The sequence below is a fragment of the Tupaia chinensis genome, unplaced genomic scaffold, assembly GCF_000334495.1.
Source record: "Tupaia chinensis unplaced genomic scaffold, TupChi_1.0 Scaffold000093_1, whole genome shotgun sequence".
NCBI lineage: Eukaryota > Metazoa > Chordata > Mammalia > Scandentia > Tupaiidae > Tupaia > Tupaia belangeri.
The window spans coordinates 11,419,458-11,438,023 of NW_006159555.1; the positions used below are offsets into that span (position 1 = coordinate 11,419,458).

General features: G+C 42.8%; 1 protein-coding gene and 2 pseudogenes across 1 annotated transcript; 2 read left to right on the forward strand and 1 right to left on the reverse strand.

The window, feature by feature from the left end:
- Positions 1-3,925: 3,925 nt before the first annotated feature.
- Positions 3,926-11,574, reverse strand: SPATA31F3 (SPATA31 subfamily F member 3). The gene is made up of 5 exons (XM_006143219.1): positions 11,336-11,574; positions 10,806-10,851; positions 10,229-10,289; positions 8,743-9,215; positions 3,926-4,446 (listed from the first exon to the last, which is right to left on the reverse strand). Exons 1-5 carry the CDS (start codon positions 11,477-11,479, stop codon positions 4,208-4,210), a joined length of 963 nt encoding a protein of 320 aa, XP_006143281.1. The 5' UTR covers positions 11,480-11,574; the 3' UTR covers positions 3,926-4,207.
- Positions 11,575-13,472: 1,898 nt separating this feature from the next.
- On the forward strand, positions 13,473-13,897 carry LOC102488179 (activated RNA polymerase II transcriptional coactivator p15 pseudogene; annotated as a pseudogene).
- A 3,125-nt stretch (positions 13,898-17,022) lies between these two features.
- Positions 17,023-17,722, forward strand: LOC102473212 (riboflavin kinase-like; annotated as a pseudogene).
- The last annotated feature ends 844 nt before the right edge of the window (positions 17,723-18,566 follow it).

Consider the following 18,566-nt stretch of genomic DNA (forward strand, 5'->3'; position numbering starts at 1 on the left):
CTTGCTTTCTATCTCTGTCTTCTCTGTCTCTCTGGTGGGTGCATGTGCCCTACTGCAAAAATCTCTCAAAAAAAAGATGTGCCAGAGTGACTGGTTGCTAGAGATTACCACTGATAGAAGGAATCAGGGTGAAAACAGTCACAGGCTACATGATGTTTTGGGGGCCCAATACCCTTAGCGTGTCCAGGAAATAGCACATTTTGAGTTCCAGGATCAAATGCTTATTCGGGTTTTGGACTTGCTGGGAGCCTGTACTGAACAAGCAGGGAAACATGACTCAAATGTCTTTGCACCCTTGAAACTTTCATTCCATCAGGAGGAATGGAAGTTTCTACCCTGCAAAAAATATTTTGGGAGTATGAGTTCAATTCCCGGCTTTATGCTCTTGACTGGAGGGCATCTACTTGAGTTTCAATTTGAGACTTTGGACTTGGACTTTTGAGTTAGTGTTGGAATGAGTCAAGACTTTGGGAATCACTAGGATAATTTTTCATGTGAGAAAAACATGAGCCTTGAGGATAAAGCATGAAGTGTTACGGTTTGTGCCCCTGAGTTTCATGTTTTAGAATTTGATGTTGAGAGGTGGTAATGCCTAGTGGGTGGTGATCGGTTCATGGTGGTAGCACTCTTGTGAATAGATGAATAATGTCTCACGAGACCCAGTGAGTTTTAGCTCTCATGTGAAAAGGTTAGTTCTAATGAGAGCTGGTTACTATGAGAGAGAGCAAACTGTCTCTGTATACTGACCATCTCCTATGCTTATTTTATTGTATTTTTAGATTTTTGTCATAGGGCATGTGTACAAGAGACAGAAAGAGAGAGTGAGAAATCACTCCCTAGGAGGGTTGGCCATATTGCAATCCCTTCTCCATTCTCCCCTGGTGATTTTGAGTATGCACACCCATGCACCCAACATGTTTTTCAAGCCACTGGGTTCAGGACTCAAACCACGGAATTGGCCACGTGGAATTCAGGGTCTTAACCACCATGCCACCTGCTGGCTCCCCTCCTCTGTGCTTATATGTATGCTATAGGCCTAGACCTTTGGACTTTTCAGCCAGAAGAATTGTGAGTTTGTAAATAAAGTACTATCTTTATAAAATTACTCAGGCTTGGGTATTTCTGTTAGCAATACAAAAGCAGACTTAGACACCTCATAACTAATCTCTCTACTTCTACCCAGCTGAATACCTCCAACTGTTGTACCCCAGTCGTGAAATTCCCAAGAGATCACCAAGGAGCTGATTCCGATATAAACACAGAAGAGTCGCTTTTATTCGGGCTTGAGCTAGGACTCCCAATCTTATTGGCACAGAGGGTCAGAGTTGAGAGTCCTGGTGTTAGTTGGGCTGGGTTTTTATTTGGCTGTTGGGGGGTAGGTCCAGGGGTGCTGAAGAATGCACCCAGGCGGCTACACATTGGCTGAAGATTTCAAGAAACATAGTTGTCTTTTACTGATTGACAAGAAAGCTACTTCAGGTCTTTGGTATTTCCTTTGTTTCTTATCATTGGCCAGCCCCAGTGGGGTGGTGGTCTTACGACCTTCTCCTGCATGATCAGCTTGCCTCCTTGAAATGGGGCCGATTCTCAGCAAGTGGGTTTAACAAAATGGAGTCACTCTGGCCCTTCACAACACTCAATTACTAGCACCATAACATAAGCAATCCCTTTCAAACATTAGTCAGATCTAAGCAGACCCTCTAATAGTCCCAACCTTCCTCCCCGTTTACTTGGAATAGGAGCCCATCCTTGCATTGACTTACCAGATTGTATGTTACCTGGCCTCTTTACTACTCCTTATTCCTTCTAACAGGCATGTTCCAGCCTCCAGATATCTGCATTAGCTGTAATTTCTGACTGGAATGCTCTTCTTTAGTTACCCAAGTAGTTTATTTTCTCATCTCTCTCTCTAGTCCTTGATCACATGTTAATTTCTTAGTGAGACCTCTTCCAACCTCTTAAAATTATACCCCTTGCCTGGAGGTGCAGGAAAAAAAAAACAAACCCAAACCAAAACAAAAAAAAATTATACCCCTCGTTTAGCTGTGATAGTACACACTAGACATCTCTGCATGGCAGGCTAAGACCCCATGGATAGCCCAAGTTCAGTTCCCAGCCCACACTAAAAAGTCAGGTGGAGTGGTATGCACCTGTGGTCCTAGCTGCTCAGAGGCCGAGGCAGAAGGATTATAACGCGAGACTTTCTAAAAGAACAGTGCATGTGTGCACAGACACACACACACACACATGATAAAAGTGAAAAGATAAAAGTGAAAAAACAAACTGTACCTCACTCAAGTCTTCCTAACCCTCTTACCCTGATTTTTTGCATATACCTAGTCACCTTTTGTATACTATTTACTTCTGCTTCTTTCCTCTCTCTCTCTCTCTCTCTCTCTAGCACATTCCAAATATAAGTTCCTTGGGAGCAGATATTTTCCCTCTATGCTCACTGCTATATTCCTAGTGCCTATAAAAGTGCCTCACATATAGTAGTGCTCAGTATTTGCTGAAAGAATGAAGAATGAGTGGATGAATACTATCCATTCTCCAGCTTGGCAACTTCATTCTGACCTCTCAAACATTTTAATGTACTTTTTGGCTTACACAGGAGCTTCACCAGTGAGTCACTGTTCTTTGACACTATTCCTTTGTGTCATATCCTCAGCCTGAAAAATAATCCACCTCCTGCCTGGCTAACTCCTGCTCATCCTTTGAAATTCAGCCTATACTATATCACCTCTTCCAGGAAACTCTCCCTGTGAATACTCCTGAAAACAAGGTTAAGGGAACCAGCAGTTAGCGTAATGGTTATATCGCTGGACTCTCACGTAGTTGACCGCGGTTCGCGTCCTGGACCCGGTGGCTTAAAACTCACGCCGGGTGCATGTGCGTGCGTGCCCAAGATCCCGAGAGGAGAATGGAGGAGAAGGGATTGCGGTGTGACCATCTCCCCTGGGGGGTGATTTCTCGCTTTCTGTCTCTATGTTTCTGTCTGTCTGGTGAGCGCACGCGCCCTATAGCGAAAACCTCTCAAAAAAAAAAAAAAGAAAAGAAAACAAGGTTAAGTGCCCTTCTATGTACTTTCACCTATTCCTCCAACCAGCTCTTATCACATTGCTTCTAATGACTTTTTACATGACTGTCTACACTCCATGAGTCTATGAACTCCATGACAGGAAGGCCTGTGTATTGTTCATGTTCTCCTCTGGGATAGTACCTGGCACATAGTAAGTACTTGAATATTTGAGTGCAAGACTTGACCAAAACCTTTTTATTATTATTATTTTAGATTTTTGTCATGGGTGTGTGCACTCATCAGAGAGAGAGAGAAAGAGATAAGGAAAGTGAGAAATCACCCCTCAGGGGGGTGGTCATGCTGCAATCCCTTCTCTACTCTCTTCTTGGGATTTTGAACATGCACACACATGCACTTGGTGTTTTTTTCAAGCCTCCTGTTCTAGGACCTAAATTGTGCTGTCAGCCGTGTGGGATCCAGTACTTTAACTACCATGCCACTTGCTGGCCCAGTCAAAATAATTTCTACTGTGACCCTTTTGGGGACCTCCTCATCAACTGATCTTCACTCTAAGAGGCATTCATGCCATGCACTGAAAGCCAATGGGAGTCATAATGGGGCCAAAGCAGGCTCCCAGGTGGGTTTTCACTAAAGATCTCAATAACAGGGAAAAGACATGGGAGATACTATCATTTGGTTTTGACATCTGTAATATCAGAAGGCCTTCCTTTTCTGCGCAGGACACTTTATCCAGGATGGGGCTGGGAGGACTTGTGTGGAATGCTGACTCATCTGAAATAAAATGTAGATTTAAGCTCCTGTACCACATGGGAAGTATTTTCTACTTCCTCTACACTCTCCATCCCATACTACATTGAAAATAAAGAGGCATAAACAGATGGCTGTTTTCTTAGAGGTATAGAGTATATTTGGAGAAAGTTTTGCTTCACCTGCATACTAATGGAAATGGTGACAACATTTTTCATGGGGATATAGAGGTTTTGGGACCTACAAACTCCCTTGGGTATCTCCTTGTATAAACCAGTGTCTTCTGCTGAGGTGAAAATTGAGACCTGGGATAGATTCTCTGATTTTGTGGCTGTTGAGGATAGAGTTTGGAGCAGTTGTGGGAGCAGCACAGAGCCCAGGAGTGGCTGGACTGAAGGGAGTGTTGCTGAAGCTGATTGTCTAGGCACTGGGGGCATCGAAGGTGATCCGGCCCTCCTTCATTGTCTTCTTTGAGTTAGCTTCCTGAACAGAGCCTTTGGTGGGATTTAAACCCTTCCCAAGCTTTTTTGTTTTATCTGTCGCCACTGTCTCACTCTTAGAGAGAAGAGTGGATTCCTCATGTTTTTCACCTTTCACTTCCGGATTAATCCAGTGCAGAAATAGCTTCACGTTATTTCCCAAGCCAACTTCTGGAGCTTCTGTAAGAGTAAAGCTCTTGTGAGTATAGACTGCCCTCACAAGACCCTGTAACTCTTGTCCCTTGAATATAAATTTTGGCCTTGCAAAATTTCACCCTGTGAGACATAACCTTGAAACATTTGACTCCAAAAAGTTTGGATCTGAAAAACATGGTCCCTTCAAACACTGGCCTTACAAAATTCAGCCCAGCAAATCATGTCCTAGTAGGTTGGCCCTGTAAGGTATGGCTATTTGAGGCCTGGGCACCTGAGTTTGGTATTCTAGGAATACTTGTTTTGAGTGAAGCCATTTATCTTACTCTAACAGCTTTATAGACCATTCTTATCTGGGCTTTTTGTCCCAGGGAATCCTGGAGGATGCTCTGAGAACTCAAGGTGAAGGGAGCTGGTCAAAGTGCTGGCATGGAACAGCAAGTTGAGAAGGTGAAGAAAGCGGCTCTGCAGATCTATACAGATCCTTGCTAATTCCCTCTTGCTCAAGGCAACCATCTTGACTAAAGAAAGTTCTACCTGAGAAATATCCTGGAGATATATTCGGTAAGTCAAGAGCTCTGGGTTTCTACTTAGAAAATTTCCCTCTAGCTCTTGAACTTCAGCACACTGAATGTTCTTTCTGGTTGGGGAGAGCCTCCAACGTTATACCCCATTCTCTGTGATTTTCTGCTGCTTTGAATTTCACTGGGTATTTTTTTTTTCTCTGCTGAGATAAGGACTTATCTTCAACTTTGCAAAGGCCTAGGCTAATGAGGTGTCCAGGTTGAGTTGCTCACACTCCACATGAATACAAAGCAGCTGGGCCTCTGTCATGTCACCATTGGGTTGTGAGATCTCAGAGGTGTGGTAGACAGAACCAAGTGGCAGTGCTCTGGAACTAAGCTAATTTGGCTCTGCTGCACTGCCTTTAGTGCACCTACAAGCTGATCTTTTAGGAGGACCCATTCTATATCTGGGGCACATGGGATGTCTGGTGGGATATGGAGTTCCTGGAACAATGTTTTTCCTTGGTTGTTAAAACTCCTAAAGGACCCGTAGGTGGAGATAGTCTTTGAGATGACTCCATTGTCTTTATGGGACTTCACGAATGTATCTCCAGGAATTTCTTTTTCAGGTAGAAATTTTCTTTTGCTAAGCTGCGTGCCTTGATTAGGGGTTATAAGGATCTGTCTGGCTCTCTAGAGGGACTGTCTCCATTCACTTGTACTTTAGCCTGGAACACTAGTACACTAAGTCTCAATGAGATCTTGAAAGTGTGACCTAGGACTTATACATTGCTGTCCAGATGAGATTCAACCAGAGGCTCTGATGGACCCAGGCACCATCTCTGTGATTATTGACTGGCTAGTGATTATTGGGGCCGTGGCCCTGGAGTGAGCCACATAACTGAGAACAGACATCTCTGACAGGAAAGCCAGAAACTTGTGCCATAAAGTCATCTTAGATTTTACAGTGGCTCCCTGGAACAGGACCCAGGTACTTAGGGTCATCAATAACAGTATCTGGTGAGCCCTGCTGCTGCTGGTTGGGTTGTCAGTATTTAGGGCATCACTGCCTAATCTGTGTAGGAGCCAACTGCTGCCTCCAGGTCTAAGGGCCTGCTTTCCAGAAAACAGGGAAACCAAGTTGCTGCAGACACAGTGATTTGCAGTCCTAACAACTGCAGGTGTGGGCAGGGACAAAGACTTAGTAATGTGACTCTGCAACGTTGCTTTGGCCTGAGCGAGCAACTATGGACTGGCCCTGCTGTCATAGTGGATCAGTAGAAGTCACTATTCCCATTGTCTTTTAGGTCTACAGGCTAGGGAAAACTCACATGAGTTAGAGCTTTGTGCTCCAAGGCAGGGGCTGCTAGTTGCTAGGGCATAAAAGCAACTGACCAGATCTAGACCTTTTGGAGAAGATCCCAGCAATGGTAAATTGACCTGCTGTTTCAATTACTTCTGAAAAGCAGCAGCCTCTGCAGCCTCTCCATGCTCCAGGTGAATGCTACCTCTCTCTTGAGAAGTAAAATGTGCTTCTTTAATCAGAAAGAGCCCTGAATCTGATGGGATGGGCTGCAACAAGTCTCAAGGCTTATGTCGTATGGTTCTCTGTATTTACAGAGATCTCTGGACAAGAGCTGGCAAGCCTTACGGAAGCTGGAGCTGCCTCTACAACAGGTTCCACTCAAACTCTTTATACCTGGCTAGAATCAGAAATGGGACATTAGCGTGGACTTGTCAATGGTTAGGTGGAGAAGCCCAAATTCAGGAATATGGGAAACAATGTGGAAATAAGTGAAGTGAGGGAAATTTTAAGTAGTACAGAGATGAAGGAGAAATAATTGAAGAGTATGGGCCCAGGGCTCCCATGGTGTGGAGAGACCTCTAGAAGCTGACCAGACACTCAGTGTGCAGAAAAGGAAACCATGGAAACATAACTGCAGGTGGCACACTGAGGTCCCAGTGTAGTCACCAAACAATGAACAAAGATCGCTCAGAAGCTGAAAGACGGGAGAGGACAGAACTAGAACTATGGAGTTTGGGATTTGTTCAAAGTTACATTTCTGCTCTAAATCACGACCCTTCAAAAACCCAGAAAGTTTGAGTGGACTGACTGGCCTCCCATGAACCCCAGAGTGAAAAGGATGAAAGTCCATCTTTTCAACAGAGGCCTTAGTTGTAGCATTTAGGATAAAAGAAATGGTTTTCTGTTTTCTATGCTTTGAAAATACTGGGAACTATGTAGTATCAGCTGTCATAGGAGTTCCCCCACAGACCTTGGGAACCATCAAGTGAAAGTGCATGTTATTTATATTACTATACTTAAGAGTATCTCAGGGCCTTTGGAACATAGGGACAGCAGGTGAAGGGAATTCAAGGTTGCATAGTGTTGTTTTTAGGTTCAGGAGTTCTGGGTTCATGGAAAGAAAGGACTCTAGTAAAACCCAACTCATATAGCCAACTGATATTTGACAAAGGGTGTAAGACAATGTAGTGGAGAAAAGAAAGTCTTTTCAGCAAATGAGGCTGGAAGAATGGGATATCCACCTGTAGAGAAATGAAGCTGGACCCCTATCTCTCACTACGAACAAGAATCAACTCAAAATGGATCAAAGATTTAAATATAAAACCTGAAACTATAAAAGTACTGATAGAAAATTTAGGAGAAGCTCTTGGAAACTTTGAAATAGGCAGAGCTTTCTTAAATAAGACCCCCAAAGCGCAGTCAATAATCCCCAAAATAGACAAGTGGGATTACATCAAGCTTAAAATCTTTACATCAAAGGAAACAAAAATTAGAGTGAAAAGACAACCCTCAGAATGGAAGAAAATATTTAGACATTATCCTTCAGACAAGGGACTGATAACCAGAATATAAAGGGAACACAAGCAACTCATAAATTTAAAAAAAAATAATAAAAGAATAATCAAATTAAAAATGGGCAACTAAGCTAAATAAACAGCTCTCCAAGGAAGAATTACAAATGGCCAAAAGACATATGAAAAAATGTTTAAAGTCCCCCTTGTCATAAAGGAAATGAAAATTAAAAGCACAATGAGATACCATTTAACCCCAGCTGGAATGGCTAATATTTAAAAAAAAAAAAAAAAAAAAAAAAAAACCAGCAAGTGCTAGCAAGGCTGTGGTGAGGAAAAAAACCTCTTACACTGTTGGTAGGACTGTAAATTAGTACAATCCCATAGAAGACAATATGGCAGTTCCTCAATAACCTACAAATAGAATTCCATATGACCCAACAATCCCACTCCTTGGTATTTACCCAAAGGATAGGAAAACACTGAGTTGGAAAGACACTTGCATATCTGTGTTTATTGCAGCATTATTCATAATTGCTGCAATATGGAACCAACCTAACTGTCCCAAAACTGATGACTGGGTTGAAAAACGGTGGCACATATATACTGTGGAATATTACTCAGACATAAGAAACAATGAGACCCTATCGTTTGATTCAAAGTGGACACATTGAGCAAAATGAGCCAAACTTTAAAAGAGACACTATATATCCCCACTTAATATGTACTGAATATCTGCACTCTATTGTAGAAATTGAAAGATCTGAAGATATGATCATAGAGAAGTTAAGTATAGATATCAGAGACTATAAGGGAGAGGAGTGGATGGTAAATAGTGGGTGGTAAAGAATGGGCTGGAGGGGCAAAGGAAGAAACATTTAACAGACAAAAGAATGTAACATTCTCTGTTTTTAAAAATTCTGTAATTTTTGCTTTATAAATATAAATAACGATTATTTAAAAAGAAAAAAAGGAACTCTAGTGTTCAAGGGCTGCTGACCTTGGTTTTCCGGGACAAATGTAGAGTTGTTCTTCCTCTTCTGCTGGTTCACAGGGTGCTTAAGTTCTGAAGAAGACAAAGCTGCCAGGTCCTGGGACACATCTGGTCCATGAGATCCCTGCCTTCGTCGAATATCTTCAGCCCAGAAATCTTGGTCACTGACTGCACCAGTTGACTGGGCTGCTGACTGGGTTAGAGATTTTTGATCCACTAATCGAGACAGTTTAGGGGTTCCAGATCCCAGTGAAAGTTGTCTGGAGTTCTGGGAACCCAACTCCTGACTTTGCTCAAAAGAAAGACTAGATATGGACAGGCCGGAGGAGTCCTGTGATGGCCCCAGTAAAGTGGGCGAGATCTTGTCCTCGCCTACCAGCAAATGATGAATCTCCAGAGCCATAGCATTGCAGATTTGGCAGCAGGGATCTGCACACAGGAGCCGCCGCACATTTCCCTCCTGAGGAAGCCAGCCCTGGCTGGAAGATACATGGCAACCATTAGTGATGGGGTGACACTTGCTTCCTTGGAAGCATGTGCCCCGAGGACTGGCACTGTCCTCTCCCAGACTTGCAAATTCTGGGCTCTACACCCTGAATGTCTACCCCTATGCTTTTCTTGCTAAGAAATGGCATCTGGTAAGGTATGATATGGTGGGCTGAGGGTCTGGGGCTTGTTGGCAAGGTCTCAGACAACCCATAGATGGGCACAGCTGTCATGGAGGACAGAGAGCTGGGGTCAATTGAGCTTGTTAGGAAGTTGAACAAAGAGAAAGGAATTGAACAGGTGGGGAGCCAAGAGGTTAGGTGATTGGGCTTCACCAGGAATATCACCAGTTAAGATCCAGATTGGTCTCATTTGGGGCTAGGAAAGCCAAAGCCTGGTATTCAATACATCCAAACTAGAAAATGAGGTCCTCGTGGGAACTCTGCATTCTGAGGACTCTGGGACATCCCCACCATTGTTCACAGCATTTCTTGGGAATCAGCCTCACTCCCTAGAAATCTTAAGAAGAGGCTAAATGATAGGTTTCTATCTGAAGAATGTCCCAGAAACAGGCCTCCTGAAGAAACAACCAGAGAAGGTAATGCCAGCAGGGACCCGCCAGACTCGAATCTGCACAAAAGGGTGTTGCTGCAAAGAGAATGTGACAGTGATGAACTTTTTATGAAAAATCCATTCTCTTGACTGGATAACTTGTCTTGTGGCTGAGTGCAACCCCATATAGAGTCATTTATGAATTGCACTTACTCAGATCCTGAATTCCAGAATCACTGTGACCTTAGCCCAGAGTAAATTGAGTGACTGCTCCTCCTGAGAAGTCTCAACACCCCTTTGCCCTTGATAATCTTCTCAGCCAGTGAACCAGATTGCACTGTGTATGTCTCCCTCCCAGCCATCATCCATCACCTCATCCCTGCCCTAGGTGAAGCCTAGACATCATCATAGGCCAAGCTGGGGGTTGGGAGACTGCAAAAAAGCAAGATATCACCTTTTCATGACAGAGAGCAGCTTCTGCAGCTTCTCGGCTTCTTCCTGGGAAGTTCTCCAAGCTAAGGAACCAGGAGACAGTGTTACATGAATAGGAGAGGATTCAAGGACATCCTATAGGAAGCTGGAAGTCTTTGAATAAGAGACTGAAAACCTCAAGGATCAATGCTCTAAGTCACATCTGGGTACAGCTTAATCATGTGCTGTGTGCCTTCCCATACCTACTCTCATTGGCTCTTTATAACCACACTGTGAGTAAGCCAGGGTTATCAGTGTTATGTCCATTTAATGGAAAACAAAACTGAGAAATGAAGAGACTCCCAACGGTAATAAAACAAGTAAATGACACAGTTAAAGATCCTAGACCCTTCCATGCTCTCATCCTTCATTCTCAAGAGGGTAAGGTAAAGAATTTTGAAATGTTCCAAGACTTTGATTTTCCACCCAAGAAAGTCATCTATAAGAAACTGATACTGGGAAGCTGGAGTCTTCAGTGGTTATAAAGGGGTCAAGAGACAGATTCCATGAGAACTTTGCCCACAGTAGAGGGGAGTCAGACCGGAAACTGAGATTTTTACCTTTTGATACTCTGTCTTTAGACTGTTGTTGGACTCTTTGGTGATGCTTAAAGACAAAAACAATAGATTATTTTTCTGGGATACTATTATATTTTCATGTTTAAAATGAAATAAACCCCATGGGCATTTCCCAGTCATTTTTCTGTATTATAATTTTACATACTTTTCTAACTTTCCATTCTATACCCTTTTTCACCCAAACATTTTCCTTCTTATTTATCCCTAACTCAGTATGAGGCTATTCCATCCTCTATACCTCCCGCACCCCATTTCTTGGACAAGTTTTATGAGGAATTAAGAATGAGACAGGAGGAAAACTGGAACAGATTAAAGGATGAGTGATTCTAGTAGCCCAAAGATTTCACCCTTCAAAGGTCACCAACCAAGATAATCAACTAAGTTGGGAGCTGTTCCATGATCCCGAATGAATGAATGAATGAATGAATAAATAGGGTAGGCATAACAAGAGAAAGTAAGGCTATAAAATCTTGAGGCATATTAATTCTGTCAAGCTTATAGTGTTTCCCTACCCGGCAACAGCTCCTCTTAGGTCCCAACCTTAATTCTCGGCGTCTCTTTTTCACTTTCCAGATAATTAATGCAATAATGAAGATGGATCCACAGGTGTATAAAGGATATCTAATATCCCATAGAACAAAGGTAGGACTCAACATGATCTAAATTTCACTAGGCATCCCTCTTCATAGGCTTCAGGGTCTTAGAACCTAATGCCTCAGATTCTAGACCTTGTCATCTCTGCCTCACAGAAGATGGGTGCAGACCACCAGACCGCATCACAAAGCCCTCCTGTTCCACAGGTAGGCCTAGCATCGCAGGTCTTGCTCTGTCTTAGAGACACTCGTGGTTATTCAGATGAGGGTGTCTGTTTGTCTGTAAGGGCTGCAGAACCTGGCATGAAAGGTATTAAGGTCACTGACAGCATAGACCTTCCCATGCTCTCTCTAGTCCATGTACCCTAATGGCTCAGTTCTACCTTTACTCCAGTGGTCTGGTACCTAACCCCACATAACTGAGTCTTCATGTACACTATGTATGCGCTAAGAGAGAGAGAGGTGGGACCAGTAGTTGGTGTAATAGCTATCTTGCTGGACTCCCATGTAGTCGACCAGGGTTCGAGTCCCAGACCTGGCGTGATTTTAAGCCACGGGGTCCGGGATGTGAACCGCGGTCGACTACGTGGGAGTCCAGCGACACAGCCATTATGCCAACTGCTGGTTCCCTAAAAAAACTTTTTGAGAAAATCCTCCTAATCTGTGTGGTCTAGCTGGAGATGGGGAAGAAGAGGTTGTAAACACTACTTTCTATGGAGGCACAGGAATGAGGCCCATTTCCAGAGCTCTATCTAAGGCTTGGTTTTCCAGAATTGCCTCTGCAGATCTTTGAGCACATATTCAAGTCCTGGAGATAGATTACCGGCAAGTCTTTTGATTAAAAGTCACAAATTTATGGCTCTTTTGTTGAATCCACCATGTTTGGAATGCTTTAGCTAAAAAAAGATAATTTTATAAAAATCTGAACTTGAACACCTTAAGGCAGGGCAGGATTTCCCCCCATGCAATCCTAGTCTCCACCACTCCTATGTCCACTGACTCACACATTAACATTAACTTCATGGGCCCAGTGACATTATGGTATGCCTCCAACACCCCAGGTTTTCTAAATTCCCTTGAGAATGTCTTTCTCTGATAAGAGGGGATTTAGGCTCAATATTTCTGAAAGAGCTATTTAGTTCTTCTTCCAGCATCTGGTCCTCCACCAAACATGAGTGGTGAGCACTCAGTATGTATGTGCTCAGCCCTGAACTAGGCAATGTCAAGGGTACAAAGACATTGCAGTTGTGTTGCTTGCCTGCTCTTAAGACAAAAATCTAGTTTCAAAGAGAAGACTAATTCATATGAAGCAAGATACAACCTTACCAGGTGCTGTGGAAGGCAGGGAGTTATTGTTTAATGGGTACAGAGTTCCTGTTTAGGATGATGAATAATTTCTGGAAATGAATAGTGGTGATAGTTGTATGTATGTATAGTGGATGTATTTAATGCCAGTGAATTATGCAATTAAAATTATTAAAATGTCTAGTTTTGCATTGAGTATATCTTAAACACAATTATAAAACAAACAATCTTCCCCCCCAAAAAAATCATTAGCAAGAGGGCATTTTAATAGCAATAAGGGAGAATATTTGGACAATGATTTCACAAAGAAATGGACTAGTGAAGGGTTTTTCACAAATATAAAAACAAAATATCATGGGGTCTGCAGGTGTTGTGGTGGTTAAGGATGCTGGACTCCCACATGGCCACCGTGGTTTGAGTCCCAGACCTGGCAGTTTGCTTTCTCACTTTCCTTCTCTCTCTCTCTCATTCTCTCTGCCCCCTTCTGGTCAAATTAAAAATAAATAAATAAAAAGTTAAAAAAAAAAAAGTTAAATAAGATCATTCTAAAAGAAAAAGAAAGAAAGAAAGAAAGAAAGAAAGAAAGAAAGAAAGAAAGAAAGAAAGAAAGAAAGAAAGAAAGAAAGAAAGAAAGAAAGAAAAGTATGGCCAGCAGGTGGCATAGTGATTGAGACGCTGGACTCCCACATGGTCAACCCTCATTTGAGTCCTAGACCCAGAGGCTTGAAATTCATGCCGAGGTCAGTCGGGAGCAAACGAGCAGGAGGTTGTTGGATAGCAGGAGCGGAGTAATGCCTAAATCAAAGGAACTTGTTTCATCAAGCTCTTCTGGCAGTGATTCTGACAGTGAAGTTGACAAGAAGTTAAAGAGGAAAAAGCAAGTTGCTCCAGAAAAACCTGTAAAGAAGCAAAAGACTGGTGAAACTTCTAGAACTCTGTCATCTTCCAAACAGAGCAGCAGCAGCAGAGATGATAACATGTTTCAAATTGGGAAAATGAGATAAGTCAGTGTTCAGGATTTTAAAGGGAAAGTTCTAATTGATATCAGGGAATACTGGATGGATCCAGAAGGTGAAATGAAACCAGGAAGAAAAGGTATTTCTTTAAATCCGGAGCAATGGAGCCAGCTGAAGGAACAGATTTCTGACATTGATGATGCAGTAAGAAAACTGTAACATCTGAACCATATAAAAACCTGTACTCTTCTAGTTGTTTTAATCTGTCTCTTCACATTGGCTTTTATTTTCTAAACGTTGTTTTCCAAGCTATTGTATATTTGGAGTGCAGAACAATTTGTAAGATGAATACTTTTTTTTTAATGTGCATTATTAAAAATGTTCTGAGCAAAGCTAACTGTCAACTTTATTAAGGAGAATTGCTCTGTGCCCAGTACCTAGTGTAAAATAAAATCAAGTAATACAATCTTAAAAAAAAAGAAAAAGAAATTCATGCCGAGCATTTGATTGTCCATGCCCAAAATCCCAGGAGGAGAATGGTGGATTCTGATGGGTTTGTGATGTGACCATTCCCCTAAGGCATGATTTCTCACTTTCACTTTCTCTTTTTCTGTTGCTCTGGTGAGTGCACGTGCCCTCTAGCAAAAATCTCTCTTAAAACAAAAACAAAACAAAATAGGTCCTTGTATTAATTTAAGAAGCGTCCCACCTGAAGATGAATGAATTTGAGCTGTTTCAACATCTATCTTAAATTTTAAAATGTAGGAAGATCAGGGCCAGCAGGTGACATAGTGGTTAAAGAAATGGACTCCCCTACATGGCCAACTACAGTTCTACTCCTGGTCTTGGTGGCTTCAGCATTACGTGTGCATTTCTCTAGAGGAAAATGTAGGAGAAGGGATTGTAGCATGGCCTCGGGGGGTGGTGGTGGTGGTGGTGGTGGTGATTTTTCACATTTGCTCTCTCTGTCTCTGTCTCTTTCTGGTAAGCACACGTGCCCTACAGCAAAAACGTAAACAAAACTAAATAAAGCTATACACACACATGCACACACACACACACACAAAGACAAAGACTTTTTGCACTGAATAACAGGCTAACAAAAGCAAATTAAAAAGCAGCTTGCTTCAGCTTTCTTTTTTTTTTTAGAATTATTTATTTTAATTTTATTTATTTATTTATTTATTTATTTATTTATTTATTTATTTATTTTTAATTTGACCAGAAAGAGACAGAGAGAGAGAGAGAAAGTGAGGAAGCAAGCCACCAGGTCCAGGACTCGAACCCTGGTCAGTCATGTGGGTATGTCCAGCGCCTTAACCACCGCGTCACCCGCTGGTCCTGCTTCAGCTTTCTAGTAGCAGGTCAACGCACCTACAATGTAGCTTGGATATCTAATCGCTTGTATTACTTCTCTCCAATCAGCTCCTGCTTCCAGGTACTGCTGCTGCCCTCTGTGTTACTGCAACAGTTTCTGTTTCCCACTAGCCTGATTCTTGCCACAGGCAAAATGAACCATATTCTGCAAATCTTGCACCTGCTCCAACAGGTGTTCTACTTACTTTACAGATAAGCCATAATCACTGTCATTTCACCTAGCCTCTAAAATCATCTGCTGCAAATTCCTCTCCAACAACGCAGTCTCAGCTGAGAAGCGAGATCCAAGTGCTGAGCCCAATACGGTCCTAGGCCTTTTCGCAGAGTAGGCCTTTGGCGTGGATTTCTTTGCTAATTTGGTACTTGTTATGGAGGATACTTGTATGAATAGAACAGGGTATCAGTGTCTTTGTAAACAAGGGCATATTCACACAACAAACACAGCTAAGCCTGTCTTCTTATTATTATTAAGTTGTTTTGGCTATAAGGCACATGTGTGCTCCAGAGACAAAGAGAGGGAGAGAGAAAGTGAGAAATGACTTCCTGGGGGGATGGCCACACCACAATTCCTTCTCCTCCATTCTCCTCTCAGAATCGTGGGCACATAAGACACACACCCTGCATGATTTTTCAAGCCACTAGATCCAGGTCTCAAACAGAGGAGTCAGCCATGTGGGAATCCAGTGCCATAACCTCCGCACCACCTGTCAGCCCCAAGCCTGTCATTTTTAACGATATGAATGTCATCACACTTGCCTTTCCTGCTTCATGGTTTGGAGTCAACAGTGAACAAGGAGATGAAGAAGATGCAAAGCCTCTATGGCCTCTGGAGGGCTACCCACAATTACAAAGAAAATGTGCTTAAGCCAGACCCTGCTTCCATTATAATGCTGCAGCACCACAATTATTCTAGTAGACTTTCTTTAGGAAACTTCCTGGCCTGCCAATACGTATGCATTATGGGTCATATAGCCTTATTTTAAAAAAATTCTGACAGACATGCCATGATTTGAGTCTTGTCCCTTCACACCAACTGTAGGAAGGAATTTTGCTGTGCCTCATAGAAGGCGCTAGAGGGCAGCATTTACTCACTTAGTACCCCTAATCCTGTAGCACCTCAGCAGTAGAAGGAACCTTAAAAGGTTATCTGATCTGGAGACTCTAAATGTTAGCCTTACATTAGAATCACTGGTAGGTTTGTAGGAACAGATTTTCTGGTCTCCCTCCTGTAGGATACTTGTGTGGGTAGAACAGGGTATCGGTGTCTTTCTAAACAAGGGCATACTCACACAACAAACACAGCTAACCCTGTCTTTTTTTTTTTTTTAAGTTGTTTTGATTATAAACTATGAACTAATAAATCAGAATCTCTAGGGGGCAAGGTCCAGCAACCTATATATTAAATAAGGCTAAAAAAACAATCCTTAAAATCCTGCCATGTTAGTGAAGGAGGCAGGCCACTGCATGATACTGGAGTCATATGGAAGACCCTAGTCAAAACATGGACCAACCTGAACACACTTGGCATGATGATGCGGACTTGTAATCCTAGCTGACCTGGAGGCTGGGGCGGGAGGATCATGGCATGGAGACACTGTCAAAAATACCCCCCTCTCTCTAATAACAATAATAATCCTTAAACAATAGGGCACTGGTTTATGGATGCATATTTAGGAATAATTATCTTCCAAATAAGTACAATTTTCAATATTGTTAGGTCTTAATGACACTCTTAATGAAACTATGTCCCTTTCCTCACACTGAAAATTTGATTTGGGAGATGCAGTCTCTGAGTTACCGACAACTTCTGCTGGGTCAGCAGCCTGATGGTCTCACCACACATGTGGTCTGCACTACCAGGCCCTTGGTTTTCAGGTCAGCCCAGCAGAGCTCCAGCCTGGCATGAGTTCCCTGGCTTGTCCGGGCACCTGGGCCCTGCCTCCATAGCCTGAGCCCTGGGTGGATTGCATCATGAGGCATCTGCCATAGTTCTGCCAGGGTCAAGAGGTGCTAGGCTTCAGCTGCAGCTCCAAGCAGTTGGACATCCCTACAGTGAACTTTCTTGAACAAGTAGTAGATAATCTTCCAGCTGATGTATATATTGGCATTTATTATGGTTGGGCCAGCCCTAGAAGTAGAGATGTCCATAAAATGGTGGTGAGCATAAGATAGAACCCATACTACAAGAATATAAGGGAACCAGCAGTTAGCGTAATGGCTATGTCGCTGGTTCACGTCCCAGACCCGGTGGCTTAGAACTCACGCCGGGCGCGTGTGCATGCGTGCCCATGATCCCGAGAGGAGAATGGAGGAGAAGGGATTGCGGCATGACCATCCCCCCTGGGGGGTGATTTCTCGCTTTCTGTCTCTATGTCTCTCTCTGTCTGTCTGGTGAGCGCACGTGCCCTATAGCAGGGAAAATAAAAAAAGAATATGAAAAAGTCCTGGAACTCATGCATGCATACCTTCAAAGAGAGCTTCTGTGGGAAAATCCTCAGTGTGGCCACCGTTGGCTACCTCAGACCAGTACAGAACTTTGATTCTTTATAGTTGATTATTTCAACAATTCAAGGTGATATTGAAGAAGCTAAGAAATGGCTACATTTGAAAACTTAAAAAAGATAATTTCTTTCAGGTTCCTAAAAGTAAAATAGCAAAAGGTCACTGATGAAAAATCATCTTATCTATTAATTTGCTGTTTTCTAGTATTTCTCTGTTCATAACTATGCAGTCTCATCTTGACTGTATTTTTTTAATTTAATATTTTCCTATAGCTGTGAATTAGTTTACGCTTCAACTCTTAAACCCATCAGAGATCAGCAGATGGCATAATAGTTATGTCACTGGACTCCCATTTAGTCAGCCGAAGTTCAAGTCCCAGACCCGGTGGCTTAAAACACACAGGGTGCGTGTGCATGCATGCCCAAAATACTGAGAGGAGAGTGGAGGAGACAGAATTGCGGTGTGGCCAACCCCCCAGGGAAGAAGGCAAATGGATCACCTAACATCATGCCTTAGAGAACTGGAAAAGCAACAGCAAAAAAATCCAAAAAACTCCAGGAGAAAGGAAATAATAAAGATACAAGCAGAAATAAATGAAATAGAAAATATACACTTTCTGTCTCTGTTTCTGTCTCTCCATCAAGTGCATGCACTCTACAGCAAAAATCTCTCTCCCCTCAAAAAAAAAAAAAAAATAGGTCCTGCAGAGTGCCCCTTGCTCTGCAGTAACCTCCAGTTCCATCCATAGGCTCCTGGCCAGCAAGGGAAACTGAGGCAGGAGCACCACTGCCCCAACCCACTTCCATGCTCCCAAGACCAGGACCGCACACCCCTAGAGAGGTAGGCAGGTTTGGTTTTTTCCTTTGCTCTTCCTTTTTGTTTTGTTAATACCCTCCTCTCCTCCTCTCCCCTGTCCCACAGAGTGGCCCTTGCTCTGCAGGAGACCTCCAGTTTCATCTCTAGGCCCCTGGAGAAACTGCGCACTGTGATAATGCATGGCACACGACTTT